We start from the raw sequence: 20,617 nt of genomic DNA on the forward strand, positions 1-20,617 counted from the left end.
CGTCACTGTAACTACATCTGTATGTCCACGACTCTTCCTTTTTATATATATATATATGCTGTGAATCTACTTTTTTTCAGAACGTTGACAAATACCACCATAAAAAGTAGACATTACGGTATAAACAGATTTTTTTCATCTTCTTGATGATCATTGCGGGTAGTAGGTGACTTCACTTCAACCATGTACTATGTGCAATACTCAATGTCCAGCAGTGGGTTACACATCTTCTCAGTTTCAGTTGCAATTTCTCAAGGAGGTGTCACTGCGTTCGGACAAATCCATATACGCTACACCACATCTGCCAGGCAGATGCCTGACAACAGCATAACCCAACGTGCTTGTCAGCCTTGAGTGCATGCTTATATATTTGTGTATCTATCAGAGTGGGTTTATTTTTTACATAATTGTGCCAGAGGACAGCACTCTCGTTGCCATGGGTTCTTTTTCAGTGCGCAAAATGCGTGCTGCACACGGGACCTCGGTTCATCGCGTCATTCAAAAGACTAGACGCTCAGTTTGATTTTCCAGTCAAACTTGGGAGAAAGGGTGAATGCGGGATTCGAACCCACACCCTCACGGACTCTCTGTATTGACATCTTAACCATTTTGCCACCTTGAGACGTAAATACACGTTCGCTCCGTTTAGCTCAACCACTGCCAGCAGCCAATGACAAAGTACTTACCTCTTAGGAGGACAGGGTGTTTCTCGCCGTTACATAGCTCTACAGTCATTTCCCACCCACTCCCACTGCCTCTGACAGTGTAAGTGTTGTTTTCTGTGTGGCAGCTACAATCCTCCCGTGAAGAATCATACACAGGCTGACACGTTCCATCCTTACGAAGAAATCGACACAGTGATTTATTGGGATGAATGACATCTACGACAGTGATTTTTTCCTGCTCGTGATGGTGACAGGTCTGGTTGACGTCCACAGCAAAGGTCAGACTGGCCTTTGAGTCACCAACAGCTTTGCTGCTCAGGATGGGTCGGACCACCACAGCTGCAACGTGCAAGGACAGACAGATAGACACATAGACAGAAACATAGATACACACATAGAAACATAGACAGATACACACATAGACAGACAGATACACACACAGACAAAAAGACAGACAGATAGACAGATACTCACAGTTCGTATCACCCGACTGACTGTAAAGCCAGACTGGACAAATCAAAGAAAGCAAACACCTTACAACGCCCAACATCTCCATAACCAAACACCTTACAACGCCCAACACCTCCAACACCTCCATAACCAAACACTTTACAACGCCCAACACCTCCAAAACCAAAACACCTTCCAACGCCCAACACCTCCATAACAAAACACCTTACAACGCCCAACACCTCCATAACTAAAACACTTTACAACGCCCAACACCTCCATAACCAAACACCTTACAACGCCCAACACCTCCATAACAAAAAAACCTTACAACGCCCAACACGTCCATAACCAAACACCTTACAACGCCCAACACCTCCATAACCAAACACCTTACAACGCCCAACACCTCCATAACCAAAACACCTTACAACGCCCAACATCTCCATAACCAAAACACCTTACAACGCCCAACACCTCCATAACCAAACACTTTACAACGCCCAACACCTCCATAACCAAAACACTTTACAACGCCCAGCACCTCCATACCCAAACACCTTACAACGCCCAACACCTCCATAACCAAACACTTTACAACGCCCAACACCTCCATAACCAAAACACTTTACAACGCCCAGCACCTCCATACCCAAACACCTTACAACGCCCAACACCTCCATAACCAAAACACTTTACAACGCCCAGCACCTCCATACCCAAACACCTTACAACGCCCAACACCTCCATAACCAAAACACCTTACAACGCCCAACATCTCCATAACCAAACACCTTACAACGCCCAACACCTCCATAACAAAACACCTTATAACGCCCAACACCTCCATAACAAAACACCTTACAACGCCCAACACCTCCAAAACCAAACACCTTACAACGCCCAACACCTCCATAACCAAACACCTTACAACGCCCAACATCTCCATAACCAAAACACTTTACAACACCCAACACCTCCATAACCAAACACCTTACAACGCCCAACACCTCCATAACCAAACACGGTACAATGCCCAACACCTCCATAACCAAACACCTTACAACGCCCAACGCCTCCAACACCTCCATAACCAAACACCTTACAATGCCCAACACCTCCATAACCAAACACCTTGCAACGCCCAACACCTCCAACACCGCCATAACCAAACGCCTTACAATGCCCAACACCTCCAACACCTCCATAACCAAACACCTTACAACGCCCAACACCTCCAAAACCAAACACCTTACAACGCCCAACACCTCCAAAACCAAACACCTTACAACGCCCAGCACCTCCAAAACCAAACACCTTACAACGCCCAACACCTCCATAACCAAACACCTTACAACGCCCAACATCTCCATAACCAAACAATTTACAACGCCCAACACCTCCAAAACCAAACACCTTACAACGCCCAACACCTCCATAACCAAACACCTCACAACGCCCAACACCATAACCAAAACACTTTACAACGCCCAACACTTCCATAACCAAACACCTTACAACGCCCAACACCTCCATAACAAAACACCTTACAACGCCCAACACCTCCAAAACCAAACACCTTACAACGCCCAACACCTCCATAACCAAACACCTTACAACGCCCAACACCTCCAAAACCAAACACCTTACAACGCCCAACACCTCCATAACCAAAACACTTTACAACGCCCAACACCTCCAAAACCAAACACCTTACAACGCCCAACACCTCCAACACCTCCATAACCAAACACCTTGCAACGCCCAACACCTCCATAACCAAACACCTCACAACGCCCAACACCATAACCAAAACACTTTACAACGCCCAACACTTCCATAACCAAACACCTTACAACGCCCAACACCTCCATAACAAAAACACCTTACAACGCCCAACACCTCCAAAACCAAACACCTTACAACGCCCAACACCTCCATAACCAAACACCTTACAACGCCCAACACCTCCATAACCAAACACCTTACAACGCCCAACACCTCCATAACCAAAACACTTTACAACGTCCAACACCTCCATAACCAAACACTTTATAACGCCCAACACCTCCATAACCAAAACACCTTACAACGCCCAACACCTCCATAACCAAACACCTTACAACGCCCAACACCTCCATAACCAAAACACTTTACAACGTCCAACACCTCCATAACCAAACACTTTATAACGCCCAACACCACCATAACCAAACACCTTACAATGCCCAACACCTCCAACACCTCCATAACCAAACACCTTACAACGCCCAACACCTCCAACACCTCCATAACCAAACACCTTACAACGCCCAGCACCTCCATACCCAAACACCTTACAACGCCCAACACCTCCATAACCAAAACACCTTACAACGCCCAACACCTCCATAACCAAACACTTTACAACGCCCAACACCTCCATAACCAAAACACTTTACAACGCCCAGCACCTCCATACCCAAACACCTTACAACGCCCAACACCTCCATAACCAAAACACCTTACAACGCCCAACACCTCCATAACCAAACACTTTACAACGCCCAACACCTCCATAACCAGAACACTTTACAACGCCCAACACCTCCATAACCAAACACTTTACAACGCCCAACACCTCCATAACCAAACACCTTACAACGCCCAACACCTCCATAACCAAACACCGTACAAAGCCCAACACCTCCATAACCAAACACTTTACAACGCCCAACACCTCCATAACCAAACACCTCACAACGCCCAACACCTCCAAAACCAAACACCTTACAACGCCCAACACCTCCAACACCTCCATAACCAAACACCTTACAACGCCCAACACCTCCATAACCAAACACCTTACAACGCTCAACACCTCCATAACCAAAACACTTTACAACGTCCAACACCTCCATAACCAAACACTTTATAACGCCCAACACCTCCATAACCAAAACACCTTACAACGCCCAACACCTCCATAACCAAACACCTTACAACGCCCAACACCTCCATAACCAAAACACTTTACAACGCCCAACACCTCCAAAACCAAACACCTTACAACGCCCAACACCTCCAACACCTCCATAACCAAACACCTTACAACGCCCAACACCTCCATAACCAAAACACTTTACAACGTCCAACACCTCCATAACCAAACACTTTATAACGCCCAACACCTCCATAACCAAAACACCTTACAACGCCCAACACCTCCATAACCAAACACCTTACAACGCCCAACACCTCCATAACCAAAACACTTTACAACGTCCAACACCTCCATAACCAAACACTTTATAACGCCCAACACCACCATAACCAAACACCTTACAATGCCCAACACCTCCAACACCTCCATAACCAAACACCTTACAACGCCCAACACCTCCAACACCTCCATAACCAAACACCTTACAACGCCCAGCACCTCCATACCCAAACACCTTACAACGCCCAACACCTCCATAACCAAAACACCTTACAACGCCCAACACCTCCATAACCAAACACTTTACAACGCCCAACACCTCCATAACCAAAACACTTTACAACGCCCAGCACCTCCATACCCAAACACCTTACAACGCCCAACACCTCCATAACCAAAACACCTTACAACGCCCAACACCTCCATAACCAAACACTTTACAACGCCCAACACCTCCATAACCAAAACACTTTACAACGCCCAACACCTCCATAACCAAACACTTTACAACGCCCAACACCTCCATAACCAAACACCTTACAACGCCCAACACCTCCATAACCAAACACCGTACAAAGCCCAACACCTCCATAACCAAACACTTTACAACGCCCAACACCTCCATAACCAAACACCTCACAACGCCCAACACCACCATAACCAAACACCTTACAATGCCCAACACCTCCAACACCTCCATAACCAAACACCTTACAACGCCCAACACCTCCAACACCTCCATAACCAAACACCTTACAACGCCCAGCACCTCCATACCCAAACACCTTACAACGCCCAACACCTCCATAACCAAAACACCTTACAACGCCCAACACCTCCATAACCAAACACTTTACAACGCCCAACACCTCCATAACCAAAACACTTTACAACGCCCAGCACCTCCATACCAAAACACCTTACAACGCCCAACACCTCCATAACCAAAACACCTTACAATGCCCAACACCTCCATAACCAAACACTTTACAACGCCCAACACCTCCATAACCAAAACACTTTACAACGCCCAACACCTCCATAACCAAACACCTTACAACGCCCAACACCTCCATAACCAAACACCTTACAACGCCCAACACCTCCATAACCAAACACCTTACAACGCCCAACACCTCCATAACAACATCTTGTCAACTTATGTAACAAACCAATCTGTTCTTCCATCAGTCTAATATCATCTTAGATGAACAGACTATAAATAAATAAACAAACAACAATTTGTTCTTGCTGTGAAAAACGGAGGATGAATATTTTCCGTTTCGATTTCTTTTTCATACTTAAGGACACAGTCGCTGGGGACTGAATGGAAATTAGGGGAGAAGCACACACACACACACACACACACACGCACGCGCACACACACACACACACACACACACACAGAGCGAGAGAGAGAGACAGAGAGAGACAGAGACAGAGAGAGACAGAGAGACCGAGAGAGAGAGACACACACACACCCACACACACAGAACACAACCCAAACTGTCTTCGCATGATAAACGTTCAGAAGCATTCTTAAAGTAGAATTGTGAATGAACCAGCCATGTGACGTAAAACTGCAGTGTGACGCAATGCGTAAGCTGAATAAAACACGTCTTCATCACTCACTCCTTTTATGAAAACATGTACAGTTCTTAATATGAAACAGTGCTTCATAATGGGTCTGTTTGTATTACGTGTTTCATATCAGAAAAAATGAAGGCACCCACTACCATGCCTGCTCTTCCAAACAGAAATAAATTCTGCATCAATGCTGCCTACTACCTTGTTTCTAAGTGACTGGGCTGTATTACTGTGATATTCGTCCAGCAATGTTTACAACATGTAGGTATACAAAATCACCATAGCAGAACAAAGAAAGAAAATCATTAGCATGAAACAAAATTCGAATTTTACTTTCCGCTCCACAGTTTATCTGTGATCGCCATTAGTCCAGGAAAAGAAGAAATCCCAAGGAAAAATTGCAAAAGAAAGAAATTGTGATGTACCCGATAAAACTGTACATCGCATTTAACATACCAAAAAGGGGCCAGAAAGTACGAAGCCCGAGACACACATTTATTAATTTGGTTGAAACGCTGACTCTATTTTATCTCGCACACGCTTATTTTCAGTTGCGTACATCCGTCTGTTATCTCTTGAGAAAACGGCAACATGTTGCGATTGTGACCCAGGCGAAGGCAACGTCATTTTTTTTTTTTACAGCAAACTTAAACATGTCGTAAATAATTGAGATACATGAAAATAGCATGATAATAACGGTTTTATTGCCTCGAATAGAGCAATCAATTTGCCGTGCTGAACACGTAAGTATAAATATTAATTTTGGACGTAAGACTTGGAACGCACTTTGGCCCTGGGGGAAATGATTTTGCTGTCGTTTCCATTACACAATTTCGCACCTCTAACCGTACTTTTTGTTGTTGTTGTTGTTTTGTTTTGTTCGGGCTCATTATTTTACGACAGAACACATGGTAGTCCTTCCCTGTCGTTGCCCTAATTTTCTAGACCTGTTTTTGTTTCGCACTTTTTTGTCCTTAACTGCTTTCAATATCTACTCTTTTATTTCTTCCACTGGTCTTTTTCTTTCTTTTCATATCTTTTTATATCTCCTTCTCCTTTAAACTAATAAATTGAACATGTATTTGTATATTTATCATGAAATGCAGCTTAATTATTTTCGTCTACCTCAATATCAGTAAATCTGTCATGTCAATGATTGTTTTGTTTTGTTTTTGTTTTTTGTTTTTTGCGTGTGTTGGGGGTGCGGGAGGGAAGGGGGGGATGCAGTGTATGTGATTGTGGGATGGGGTGTAAATATATTATTCAATCATTTGGGAAATTGAGTTACAACTGTTTTTCTTCCTTTTTTTTCTTTTCTTTTTCTTTTCTTTTTTTTACACCAATCCATCTAAAAATGGAAGAAAGTAGATCTGAAAGGGGAGAAAATATACACATGCAAGAATTGCACGAAAATGAAACACAAAGCTGCATTTCACACACATATAATCATGAATAGATTCACACATGCTCGTGCACGAACCCACCCCGCCCAACCTCATTTCACAAACATATGTTCCCCGATATAACACAAGCACACTGCCACCGCACGCATGTACAAAACATTATACAAGTGATAAAGAGAAACAGCACACCAACAGACAGACACTAGAATTGCTGTTCACAGATTACTGTTACTCTTTTTGTGTGTTTGTATTTAGTGCCGGGTGAAAAATCTCAAATATCTTAGTTCTCGGGATACAAGTAGATAAAAAAGATCTGCTTGTTTCCCCAAATTTCTACTTGCCCTCGTTGACTGAAACAGTTGATGGTGGAGTGTAGGCCCAGTAGTCATGCGTTCGCCTAGAAAGCCAGAGAATCTGAGCGCATTGGTTCGAATCCCACAGCTGCCAGTATTTTCTCTCCCTGCCCCCAATCCTCTAGACCCTGATTGGTGGTCTGGGCGCAAGTCATTCGGGTGAGACGATAAATCGAGACCCCGTGTGCAACGTGCACTTAGCGCATGTAAAAGAATCCACGGCAACAAAAGGGTTGTCCCTAGCAAAATTCTGCAGAAAAATAAGTATAAATACAACAGCAACACACATCTTTAAGCCGCGTGATCATTTTGTTTGCCAATTTCTTTTGTGCTTGTGGATGGTGATGGGCCATTTCCTTTGCAGTAAAATTAACTTTAACGACAACACGACAGAACACAAAGGTCCATCTTATTCATCTATCATGCATTCTCTCTCCCTCTCCTCTCTCTGTCCAATCTCTTTTTCAGTGTATCTCTGCATCTCTTTATCTGTCTGTCTGTCAGTCGGTCTGTCTGTCTCTCTCTCTCCCTATGAAACTTTGTGAGTATGGTTTTGGTTTTGTATGGTTGAACCAAAGTGCAGGAGATATCAGCGAATTTATTCATGTATTTCGTAGAACATTAATTGATTGTGGATGGCAAAATTGGAATTCTCATATTCAGAATAGCGACAGATTTGATTTGTATCGAATGTTTTGTCATATACCTTATAATATGTCAGTTTATATGTCAATGAGACTTGATAGACATCTGAAATATTCCTTGTCAAGCTTGGATTGGGTTTATTGAAATATTTACGCATTATTGTCGATATCGAAAGTCATGTGTCCAAAATTTGATTTGTCCAATGTATCAACAATCTAAAGAAGATGAAGTTCACTTTGTGCTGTGTTGCCCAGTATCAAGAGGTCTTAGAGAACAGTTGATTCCAGTTAAATACTGTCAATACCCTTGTCTGTTTAGACTTATCATGTTAATGTCATCAACAAATGAAAAGACTGTCAAGGAGTTCGTTCTATATCTGTATAAAGCACTCAAAAGGAGAAGAGTATATGTTACATCATGAAGACTTTTGAATGTATGACTTCAGCATTTCACTGTATATCCCCCTTCAAAGGGGCTGTGGCCTATACGAATAAACCATCTCAATCTCTCTCTCTCTCTCTCTCTCTCTCTCTCTCTCTCTCTCTCTCTCTCTCTCTCTCTCTCTCTCTCTCTCTCTCTCTCTGTCTCTCTCTCTCTCTGTGCATTTGAGTGTATTTGAATGTCATGTGTGTACTTCTATAACCTTTCGAGTATTTTGATTTCATTTCTCTTTGCCCTGAGGGCTGGATGTAAAAAAAGCATGTGTATGCTTATTCCACTTCCCTCATTAAAAAAAAAGTTCGTTCGTTCGTTCGTTCGATCTCTCTCTCTCTCTCTCTCTCTCTCTCTCTCTCTCTCTCTCTCTCTTCTCTAAGCTCTGACATTCGTCAACAAACGGTTATAAACGTGCATCATTACTCACAAGTAAGGTTCTTGCAGTCGCATGAACGGGATGTTGATAGCAGCCAGAGAAATAAAAGGCCGCTAAAATAGCACATGGTCAAATCACTCAGGTACACCACACAGCAAATGTGTTGCGAGGTTCCTCACAAAAAAAAGTCACAATAACACCGCGAACATTGCTTAACTCTTCATTGAGAACGAACACTCCACGCCATTGCACTCAGGTCTTCTTCTTCTTCTTTGCGTTCACAGTTATTGCACTCGGGTGAATTCGTTGTAAAAAAAAAAAAAAAAAAAAAGAGAAAAAAAAAGAGAGAACTGGATAACGAGTATAACGACTGCCCAGTTAGTGTTCACACTCTGTCGTCGGGGCTGTTACATCGCAAGCACTTATTTGAGTGAAACACACACACACACACACACACACACACACACACACACACACGCACGCACGCACGCACACACACACACACACACACACACACACACACTCACACACACTCGCACACAAACACACCTATACATGTATACAGAAATATCAATTTTTGTTGAAAAAATCCATTTTCCGTTTGTTTGTTACCACACTTGAAGTAGAGCAATCAATAATCATAACAATCATCACTGTATTTGGAAGCATTTTATTTTACTTTATTTTATTTTGTTTTATTATATTTTTAACTCAAGGTTGAACTCAGTTCTGAGTTTCAGCAACACAGCTCTTTGAACTCTATGTTTACTGACAATCTAGAATAAGACTACAGGTTTTTGTAAAACTTTTGAAACTTCTCGAGAAAAGTGACATAGCTCAGTCAGTCTGTCCATAAATCTCTACGGATGTCGTCAACGCGTTGTCACAGTCGCACTGACAATCTGTACAGAGCAAAGAATGAATTGACATTGCAGATACTTGATAGATTGTGGTATCACTTTTTAGCCTATACTCAGTACAGTCCCCCTGCACAAACGTAAGAAGGATTCTGTCCAGATTTCTTCTGCCTGTGTGGCTACATCTCTCCTCGATGTAACTCACAACACATACTGGGCATACACTGTGAAAGTTAAGTACTTATGATCTGCATCTGACAATGGATAGGTCATTTTTTGTGTGGTTGAGGAAATTAAAAGTTTCGAGAAACAAGGGGCTGAGGAAGTATTCCACTGACATTGTCCCGTCAGTGAACTGGGTGACGTTAAATTAGTTTGAATCATTTACTGGTTTCAATACTGCAACAGGAAAGTCCTGTCCACGGCCGTTTGTTTTCATTAGGGATCTGTTGATGATAATTATTATCATCATAGTAATGATAATAGGACATTTGGTAGTGACGCCCAGTCTAATGATAAAAAAGCCTTTAGCGTATTGCAACGGAAAGCACACTGACATAATTATACACACTAAAAACACACGCAATACACCGACATGCACAAATCCTCCCACTCCAACCTCAACCCATAATTCCACACGCAATTCTCACGAGATGAACACACACACACACACACACACCACACACACACACTCACACACAACTTTGCCACTCAAGGTGTATGAACATATTCATGTTTAAAAATAGTAACAATAAAATAAAAAATAAAGGACAAAAGTTAAGACAAGTAATCAGGTACTGGTTCGAGCGGCTTGAAATAGATGAGTTTTAAAAGATGTTTTGAAAGAAGGGCAAGAAACAGCAGGACGGACAGGAAACGGGAGTGAGTTCCATGAGGGAGAAGCATGGAAAGAGAGAGTACATTTTCCATACGATCTGGTTCTGTAGAATGGAATTTTTAAGAGACGGTTATATTTTATACTGGGACAGGACAGGTGTTAGTTGGAAAGATTCAGTTGCACTTGCACAGTGAAGTGATCTGAGGATGGAATGTTGTCAACAGAAGTGGCGGAAAGGACAAAATAGTCAAGGATGTGACCTTGACGATGGGTTTGTATGGACATAGCTTCTGACAGAGAGAAAGAGTCTGGAAGGTTTATTAGTTTTATTAGTTTATTAGTATTTATTTTATTTTATTTTATTTTGTACACTTATAGTTGACTTCATCAAGTTTTTGCGCCTTATACATATTATCATTAGTAGTAGTAGTTCCTTTTTCTTTTCTTTTCTTTTTTTTAATGTATTTTTCTTTTCTTTTTTTTTCTTTTTTTTATGTATTTATCTTTTTTATGTATTTTTTCCTTTTTTATGTATTTATTTTTTTCTTTTTTATGTATTTTTCTTTTTTTATTCTTTTTTTATGTATTTATATTCTTTTTTTCTTTTTTTTTCTCAAGGTCTGACTAAGCGCGTTGGGTTACGCTGCTGTTCAGGCATCTGCTTGGCAGATGTGGTGTAGCGTATATGGATTTGTCCGAACGCAGTGACGCCTCCTTGAGCTATTGAAACTGAAACTATTAGTTTTGCAGTGTTGGCCTTTGAGAGTTTACCAAAGTGAAAGTTAAAATCTCATATAATGAGATACCATGCAGTGGCCCTTTAAAGTGTTGATATATTCTAAACTGATTGGAAACTGTTCAATGAAGAGATTGTCAGTCAGTTCAGTTGCTTCGTCTTGCTAGGTGGTGGGCGATAGAGAAGAAACAAAAATTGTAGTGGACCGTTTGGCAAGGAGAGAGTGCGAACGGGCAAATCCAAATGCGAACAATGGGTTTGGGTTCACGTGGGCAATTTAAACAGAAGCAGGTCAGGAAGCAGGTCTTGAACTCATTAGACATAACATATTATTGGAACACCGCACCAGACTGTTGCATGGTTGGTTTCACTTTCAGTTGATCACACACACACACACACACACACACACACACACACACACACACACACATGAATTTCAACTGAAATGCAAGTTGCCAAATACACCCCACGCTCAGTAAATGTGCAGCACCGTTCGCAAATAGACTGACGTCAAAACGTCCTTGGGAACTTGTATTTCAGTTGAAATTCATGTGTGTGTGTGTGTGTGTGTGTGTGTGTGTGTGTGTGTGTGTGTGTGTACTATACTATACTGTACTGTACTGTACCGTACTATACTATACTATAATATAATATACAAACATAAAATGAACAAGTCCAATCTACTGGTATGTGTAGACCAATGAGTAGATTGAACCGCTGCAGTTTTCATGACTGGGTCGCCCACGCGCTCTCTTGTCGCCATAGCACATAGCACACGGGGTGTCAAGCAGCAAGTTTCACGCGACAAGCAGCAAAAACGCGCAGCGCCCGTCGCCCACACGCTCTCTTGTCGCTGAATAAATTTGTGAGCAATCGCTGCTGGCTGGTTTATCTTGTTAGTTTTTGGTTCGTGAAACAGAAAGTGTGAAGACCACCGTCAACAGACACGATCGTAGCTGAACAGGCGTGGGTCATCTTCCAATTTCTGCATGCACCTGGTGAGTAAAGGGTGGAGAAATCACAGGTCAACAGATAAACTTGGTAGTGCCTGTACCCCCATCGTGTGTATACGCATACAGAAGATCTTTCCGCACGTTCAAGATCCTATAATCCACGTCAACAGAGTATGAGTGAAAAAGGTCTCACACATAAAAGCTCCCTCGTATACATGAGTGAACGTGGGAGTCTCAGTTGGAGTGGGAGCTGCGGTTGTTGTTTTTTACGGTGTATGACCACATCCTACTCTGTATTGGGAGACGATTGTTGGACATATGGCAAGTTGCTGTGTGTGTGTGTGTGTGTGTGTGTGTGTGTGTGTGTGTGTGTGTGTGTGTGTTTGTGTGTGTGTGTGTGTGTTTCACAGTTCGTTTTGTAGTTTAACGTCTTTTCACTACTAGTGATTTTTGATGATTTATATATTAAAAAAAAAAGTAGAGAAGTAAGGAAAACAGAAAAAGGTAAGGAAACTACAAATAAATGCCTAACAGCTAGGCAATTAGGTTTAACAGTAACAACTTTATATTAATAATAATGACTAAAACCATGAACATAATTCTGAAATACATTAAAGGAATGTAGAAATAGGGCTGTGAACTAATGCCTTGAAAGTGTCACAGTGTATGTCTGTGCATGTCAAAGTATATATATATATATATATATATATATATATATATATATATATATATATATATATAGATATATATGCATGTATGTATTTCTCTTTTTATCACAACAGATTTCTCTGTGTGAAATTCGGGCTGCTCTCCCCATGGAGAGCGTGTTGCTTTTCTACAGTGCCACCCATTTTTTTAATATATTTTTTCCTGCATGCGGTTTTATTTCTTTTTCCTATGGAAGTGGATTTTTCTACAGAATTTTGCCAGGAACAACCCTTTTGTTGCCATGGGTTCTTTTATGGGACCTCGGTTTATCGACTCATCCGAATGACTAGCGTCCAGACCACCACTCAAGGTCTAGTAGAGGGGAAGAAAATATCGGCTGCTGAGCCGTGTGATTCGAATCAGCGCGCTCAGATTCTCTCGCTTCCGAGGCGGACGCGAACCTGTAAGCCATCATTCCATATATATATATATATATATATATAGAGAGAGAGAGAGAGAGAGAGAGATGTGTGTGTGTGTGTGTGTGTGTGTACGCGCGCACGTGTGTCTGTGTCTGTGTGTGTCTTTGCCTGTGTGCATGTGAGTGTGTATGTGAATGTGTCTGTGTGCGCCACATACGGTGTTTATGTTTGTGCGTGTACGTAAGCTGTGTCACACACACACACACACACACACACACACACACACACACACACACACAATCTGAACTGTGGGAGATGTATTCGGGCCCTATTTGGCTAGATGGCAGTTTGCACGAGGCGCGCGGGCTTTTTAAATGACAGTCTTGAGGACTGACTTGGTAAACAGATAAATATTTTTATTTTTATTTCTTTTCTGTTTAAGTGAGCGGGTCTTTATGGTTTTGTCACAAGTCAGCAGTTCAGTCCTGTCACAAAACAGCACCCTTCGTGTCTGGTTCTGCCTTCAAAACTGCTGTCATCAGTCGCTTTGTTCTTGCCATTATCAGTCGTGTAAAATCAAGTTGATACCATAATTGCCTTCAGTAGTTATTAATGAAACATGGGGATCAGTATAGTTTTGACGACTGACCTGCCGTTTTGATTCACATGAACGACCATTTCCAGAAATAGTCTATACAGTATATAAATTAGAAACCATATGATTTTGTTTGTTTTTGCGAAGAGTGGCTGTAGGCTGTGTGTGTGTGTGTGTGTGTGTGTGTGTGTGTGTGAGAGAGAGAGAGATATTCTTGAAGAAAAGTGTATTCCAGGCATGGCCACACAGATGGGTACCGACATCGACACGCTGGAGAACAAAGGCGAAGAGAATGGTTGCTAAGAGATACTATCCGTTACCACGCTTTTCTCCGACTGTCTTCTGCATTCCAGAGAGAGTTTCAGTGTCAGTTGCAGTTTCTCAAGGAGGCGTCACTGCGTCCGGACAAATCCATATGTGCTACACCACATCTGCTGAGCAGATGCCTGACAGCGGCATAACCTAACGCGCTTGTCAGGCCTTGAGTGCTTGCTTATATATTTGTGTACCTATCAGAGTGAATTTCTTTTTACACGATTTTGCCAGAGGACAACACTCGTTGCCATGGGTTCTTTTACAGTGCGCCAAGTGCGTGCTGCATACGGTTTATCGTCTCATCTGAAAGATTAGATGTTTAGTTTGATTTTCCAGTCAAACTTGGAAGAAAAGGCGAGAGCGGGATTCGAACCCACACTCTCACGGACCCTCTGTATTGGCAGCTGAGCATCTTAACCATTCTGCTACCTTCCTATTCCAGAGAACGAGAGCGAAGACAATGGTTGGTGAAGAGAATAGCTTCAGTCTTCAGGACGACTTTTCCGGGCCGACAGAAGGAAGGAGCAGCCGTTTTTTTCGCAGGAGTGACTTTTTACCCGACGGTAAAGTTCTCTTTGTGGCTTTCTCTCTGTGTCTGTCTGTCTCACGTGTGCGGTGGTCAAGTGGTTAGAGCACCATATCTCACTATTTCTAGGGGTTGCCTATGTTTCTGTCTCTCTCAGTTTCTGTGTGTCTCTGTATCTTTCTGTCACTGTCTGTGCTCTTCTATCTTTCTATCTCTCTGTCTGTCACACACACACACACACACACTCTCTCTCTATCTCTCTCTGTCTCTGTCTCTCTCCCCCTCTTCTCCAGCTGTGGACACTCCGTGTGAAACTTTCATACCCAACTGCACGGAAAAGAAAACAGTTCGTACATTCTTCATAATAACGATATTCAGTGTTTGGTTAAAATGCTTGCTGTCAGTTTCTGGCTGGGGGAAAAAAAAAAACAAACAAAAAAACAACAACTCATTTTGAGAGGAGTGAGACGACACAAACTGTTCGTCTGCTGAACTCTGGTTTTCTTGCAGAAATTTTCATCATTGTTGTTTGTTGTGTCAGCGTTTCTTCCCAGGATTTCGCTGTTTGATGTCATCGGACCACTGCTCGGCGGATTCCTTCAGACACCAGCCCCAGAGAAATGCTCACACAGGTCAGGGACATGCTCCTCCACACCAACCCCACGGGAACATCCTCGACCTGCCCCTGCACACCAGCACCACTGGAACGCCTTTTCAGGTCAGGGTCCTTGGATAGTGTCCTATATTTACAGCAAAATGCTGACAACTTAATTTTTGGTACAAGCTGACAGACCAAGAAAACTGTAATAAGCTCTCGAGTGTGATATATAGATTTTTTTAAAATTTCAGTTAAAAGCAAGAGACATTTACAGATCTGATTATTGAAAGTCTACTTAATGACCTAGGAATGAGTGACCTCAGACTGAACACTCTGACATGTGTCCTTCATACAGTGAATTTAAGTCCATAGTAAAGCAAAGGCTGAGATACCAATATTTGCATACCTGGAGTGCAGAAGTGAATAAAAATGATATGTATTAATTCAAAGACAATTTTCAGTTTAAAAAATATATCATACTTCTCCCAGATAATTACAGGACTATAGCTATGAAGTTTATAGAATGCAAAGTCACAATTCACCCATCCAGGAAGGAAGATTCTTAGGTGTTGACAGAAATGGGAGAGTTTGTAGAAAATGTAATTCAGGTGATTTGGGAGACGAATTCCTTCTTCTTCGTTAGTGGGCTGCAACTCCCACTTTCACCTGTTTGTACACAAATGGGCTTTTACGTGTATGACCGTTATACTCCGCTATGTAGGCAGCCATACTTCCTTTTCGTGGGTGTGCATGCTGGGTGTGTTCTTGTTTCCATAACCCACCAAACGCTGACATGGATCACAGGATCTTTAATGTGTGTATCTGATCTGCTTGCGTATACACACGAAGGGGATTCAGGCGCAAGCAGGTCTGCACATATGTTGAGCTGGGAGATCGGAAAAATCTCCACCCTTTACCCACCAGGCGCCATTACCGAGATTCGAACCTGGGACACTCAAATTGAAAGTCTAACGATTTAACCACTCGGCTATTGCACCAGTCATTCCGTCTTAAATGCTGGTACTTACAGACATCAGAAAATGATTCTTAAAACCATATTATTATAAGCAACAACAACACACTGAAATTTAGTAACTTTTTAATTCCTCGAAGAAAAAAGATGTTGAAGCTGGAAAAAAAAAAGAAAAAAAGAAAGTTAGTATTGAATCTGTGAGAAAATGTTGATGTTCGTAGTCTTTTTTCTTATGCCAGGACTACAGTACGAAACGCTGCAAATGATATATTTATAGGTTTGTTTGTTATTTAAATGTGCTTTTTTTCCCCATGCATTGAATGAATGATTGTTTATTTGCGCGTGTCCATGTGTGTTTTGCAGGTTTTCTTTTCCAGGGGTTCCAAGGTGTTTGTTTACATTGTGGTATTCTTGTTGTCATGATCGCGCAGTGGTGCACGGTGGCTTGTGAACTTTGTGTGACCTTTTTGCCTTCTCGTTTCTTGCACGTTTTTGGATGTCCCCCCTCCCACTTCCTGCCCCCCCCCCCCTCCTGCAGGTGGCTGAAGGACGGTCAGTCAAGGGCAGCAACTCTTTAGGCATGATGCACAGTCATCTTGGTTTTTTTTCAAGAGTTAAGGTTACTAGTATATGTGGAACGTTAATGGGTTATTACAGGCATGGGATTTTTGTGGGGTTTTATTATTATTATGATTATTATTATTATTTTATTAAGACATCTTGCTATAACGTATTTTTCCGCGGATCGGCGGACGACCGACATTCATAGTTCAGATTCCATCGACTGAATTTTGGTTAAAAAATAAAAAAAAATAACAACAACAAAAAACAGCAACCGCTTTCGTGGAAACATGCGTTCTGTGGTTGACGTCGTTGACTAAGATCCGCTCATCCCCCCTCCCCCTCCCCCTACTACTACTACTATTAATTTTTATTTGTATTGAGCTTTTCACTAGTAATCAGAAAGCTCATGCTCAAAAGACATTACAAAAAAGACAAGATAAAATTATCCAAGTTAAAGATAACTCAAAGCAAAACAAACACAAACAAATAACAAAACCCTGCAGAAAAGAATTAAACAATAAAAATACACACAGCATGGCACAGTCAAACCAGTCGCTGTCTTTACTGTCCCGCATCCTCTGCTCCCCACGTTCTCCCGCCCTCCACACCCAGCTCGCACAGCCCTCAGCATTCCCCCTACCTCAAAATGTTACACGGACAAAAATCGCCTACGGGTACAAAGGCTGATCAAACGTGAGCACAGTGTGATGTTGCGCTTCAGCCATTGCTTCTGTTACGAATCTCGAAGTAGAGTTGAGGGAAACATGTCACCTGAATTCATGCCGATCATGGCCAGGTTGCACACTTGCGTGATCACCACTATGCAGAGCTTGCATCCCCCCCTTCCAGGCAGGCCGAGAAGACTTCAGTGGCCAAGAGATGTCCCACAGGTATTCACTGTAGCTGGTTGGATCTTTTTCAGATTATCTCTGGCAGGTCTTTGAAGATCAATGATGTGATTCCAATCTATCCAGTGGCAACGATTTTATTGTTTACCTTTTCCTTGGTTTCACAACAGCTATTATGCACGTGCTGTGAATGGCGTTTAGACCATCCAGAACGACGCTGTTATGGTCTGCATTGTCAGTTGCAAAACTAGTACACGAATGGCTAATCGTTCAGTCAATCACAGATTCCGAGCATCAATTTCGGACATCTTTCATTCATTACATCCACTGATGCTTGCCAGAAACGTTAGATGATCGTGCACGGCCAGATCTTGTGTCTGATACTGTCTTTCGTTGTTACAAAAACTGCATATATTAGTTGAGAGCCACCATTTGTTTTAGTATAAAGCTAGGGGTGTTGACAACTGACTGAACAATTACTGACTGGCCATTCCTAACAGAGCCACCATTTGTTTTAGTATAAAGCTAGGGGTGTTGACAACTGACTGAACAATTATTGACTAGCCATTCCTCACAGAGTCAATGTAACGGATTATTTTTTTTCTTAAATCCGTAGGCCTGTGTTACTTTCAACCGGCACTAAAAAAAACACAACAACACAACACGAACGCGAATCAAGTTGTTTTTTTTTTAGAAGAACGCAAACTCACGTTTTCTTTTACTTTTTGATTAACTCAATAATATTAATAAATATATAATCAAAGAAAGAAAATAAGTGTTCATTTCCCAACTCAATCAAAAAAATAAACTCGTTATGCCAATTCACTCAAAAATAAATAATTCCTTTCTTTCAACTCACTGAAAAAAATATAAACAAAAAGTAACTAAACACACACACCACAATGACGGCCGCAAACAAAACACCCCAAAAGTTTTCCAGTGGCTTGCGGAACCGTTCAGTGGATCACCATTCCAGCTCCCAGCATCATCCAGCGTGCAACAGCGCTCCTACGCTTGGGCACCTCTTCCAACATCGAACCGAAACAGCAGCAGTTCCAACAGGGGGCCCCTCCACTCAGTGGGTCCCCCCGGCCGGTCAACGTCCCTGGCTCCTCAGGCCCGTCCCGTCAACGTCCATGGGCGGCTCCACCACCCCGACACCGCTCCAACCTCCTGGAAGAATGTTTCACCCCTGCGCACATTAACAACGTCCAGCCAGCCCTCTTCTCCTCCCCACTCGTCAAAAACCATGACCTCATAGTACATGACGTAACGTAACTTAGCGATGACGTCAAATTCAGGTATTCATGATTTTCCGGGAGATTCTGTCCAGGCTTGGCTGCACACCAAAAGTCCTTGTGGTACTGCAGCAACTCCATGTGTTATTAGAGACGGGGGACACTCGATGAGTACGAAGAGTTCTATCTTCGTTGAGAAGAGGAGGTTGCACAAAATGTAAACACCGTAACGTTGTTCAACTGGTATATTCTTGGTATAATGTCGGGAAGGACAGTGGAAGAAAGGGGAATGTAAAGGAAGGAGGGTAGGGTAAAGGGAACATGAGGTAGGGCAAGGGGAATTATTAAAAGTTGAACGGGTGAACTTCGAGCACTGCACTTGCTGAACAAGACACTCCAACAGTTGGTATAGTACTTACATTTGTGCCAGTACTGTTTGTTGACATGTCAATCTGATGTACCAACATCTGAAGGTATCACAATGTCACAGCGACTGTCACAGCTGGCCGTTCATCCATTGGAGCCAGACAACACATGTACAAAGCGATTTGTTACATCACCCCCATCCTGGGGTAAAAAAACAACAAAAAAACTGACACTCATGAAAGTTTTTTTTTTTTTTCATATAAAAATAAAGACATGGGTTCTTTCACACACTTATCCCAAAGGATAACAACCAGAATTCTCAATCTATTGGTCAAACGTTTTGCATATTAGGCCCTCAGTCACGAAAACACTTTCTCAAAAAGCTCTCAAATTCAAAATGCAGCAAACACACTAGTTCCTGCAATAAACTTGACAACCAAGTTTTACACAAACTTTATCCCATGCAAAGGGATTCTACTATAACACTTGAGTGTACATAGTTAGAAGATTGATCCCAATCCAAATATAGATACGTTCACAATTGTATCCCAACATCGACTTAATCATACCATCCATTCAAGGACTGGCCATGAGCATTCCACTATAACAGAAGACTGTACATAGCTGGGCAATGCTCTTCAACAAGTGGGTAACAAACCCAGAAGAAGAGACTACTGCAATTCCAGTGTCTAAAACGGAGTCCTACATTTGCTACTTAAGATTTTAAACAGATGAGAATATCTGGAAACGTCTTTTCCGGGAAAAAAAATCAACCTACAGGTACACACACACACACAGAGAGAGAGAGAGAGAGAGAGAGAGAGAGAGATGAAATAATCACAGGAACATCTGAATACATCTGCCACAAAATTCACTGCAACATTTTTCATCATCTTAAGCTATCAGCCTACTCAAAGCATCTGCTTCAACATTGCTGGAACCAGAGATGGGTACTACTGTGAAGCTGTACTGCTGAAGGGCGAGAGCCCATTGCATCAAACGACCATTTGTTGTTTTTATCTCT

The 20,617-nt window shown here is 42.2% G+C and overlaps 2 protein-coding genes across 6 annotated transcripts in view; one reads left to right on the top strand and one right to left on the bottom strand.

Moving 5' to 3' along the window:
* Positions 1-10,190, bottom strand: part of LOC143291438 (uncharacterized) — a 13,962-nt gene extending 3,772 nt beyond the window's left edge. For 2 of the 4 annotated variants that reach the window (XM_076601299.1, XM_076601296.1), the window contains exons 1-3: positions 10,056-10,174; positions 9,168-9,520; positions 687-1,004 (exon numbers count right to left, since the gene is read on the bottom strand). In XM_076601299.1, the coding sequence (XP_076457414.1) occupies positions 687-1,004; positions 9,168-9,243 (394 nt within the window). In that variant the 5' untranslated portion in view covers positions 9,244-9,520; positions 10,056-10,174. Of the gene's footprint in view, positions 1-686; positions 1,005-9,167; positions 9,521-10,055 lie in introns of all 4 variants that reach the window. The other 2 variants (XM_076601297.1, XM_076601298.1) reach the window with 2 other exon arrangements.
* Positions 10,191-12,342: 2,152 nt separating this feature from the next.
* LOC143291587 (uncharacterized) overlaps positions 12,343-20,617 on the top strand; it is a 31,350-nt gene continuing 23,075 nt past the window's right edge. For both annotated transcript variants that reach the window (XM_076601520.1, XM_076601521.1), the window contains exons 1-3: positions 12,343-12,545; positions 14,923-15,043; positions 15,548-15,724. In XM_076601520.1, coding sequence (XP_076457635.1) covers positions 12,537-12,545; positions 14,923-15,043; positions 15,548-15,724 — 307 coding nt within the window. In that variant the 5' untranslated portion in view covers positions 12,343-12,536. The remainder of the gene's footprint in view (positions 12,546-14,922; positions 15,044-15,547; positions 15,725-20,617) is intronic.

Source organism: Babylonia areolata, chromosome 17, assembly GCF_041734735.1.
Source record: "Babylonia areolata isolate BAREFJ2019XMU chromosome 17, ASM4173473v1, whole genome shotgun sequence".
In the NCBI taxonomy this organism is placed as follows: domain Eukaryota; kingdom Metazoa; phylum Mollusca; class Gastropoda; order Neogastropoda; family Buccinidae; genus Babylonia; species Babylonia areolata.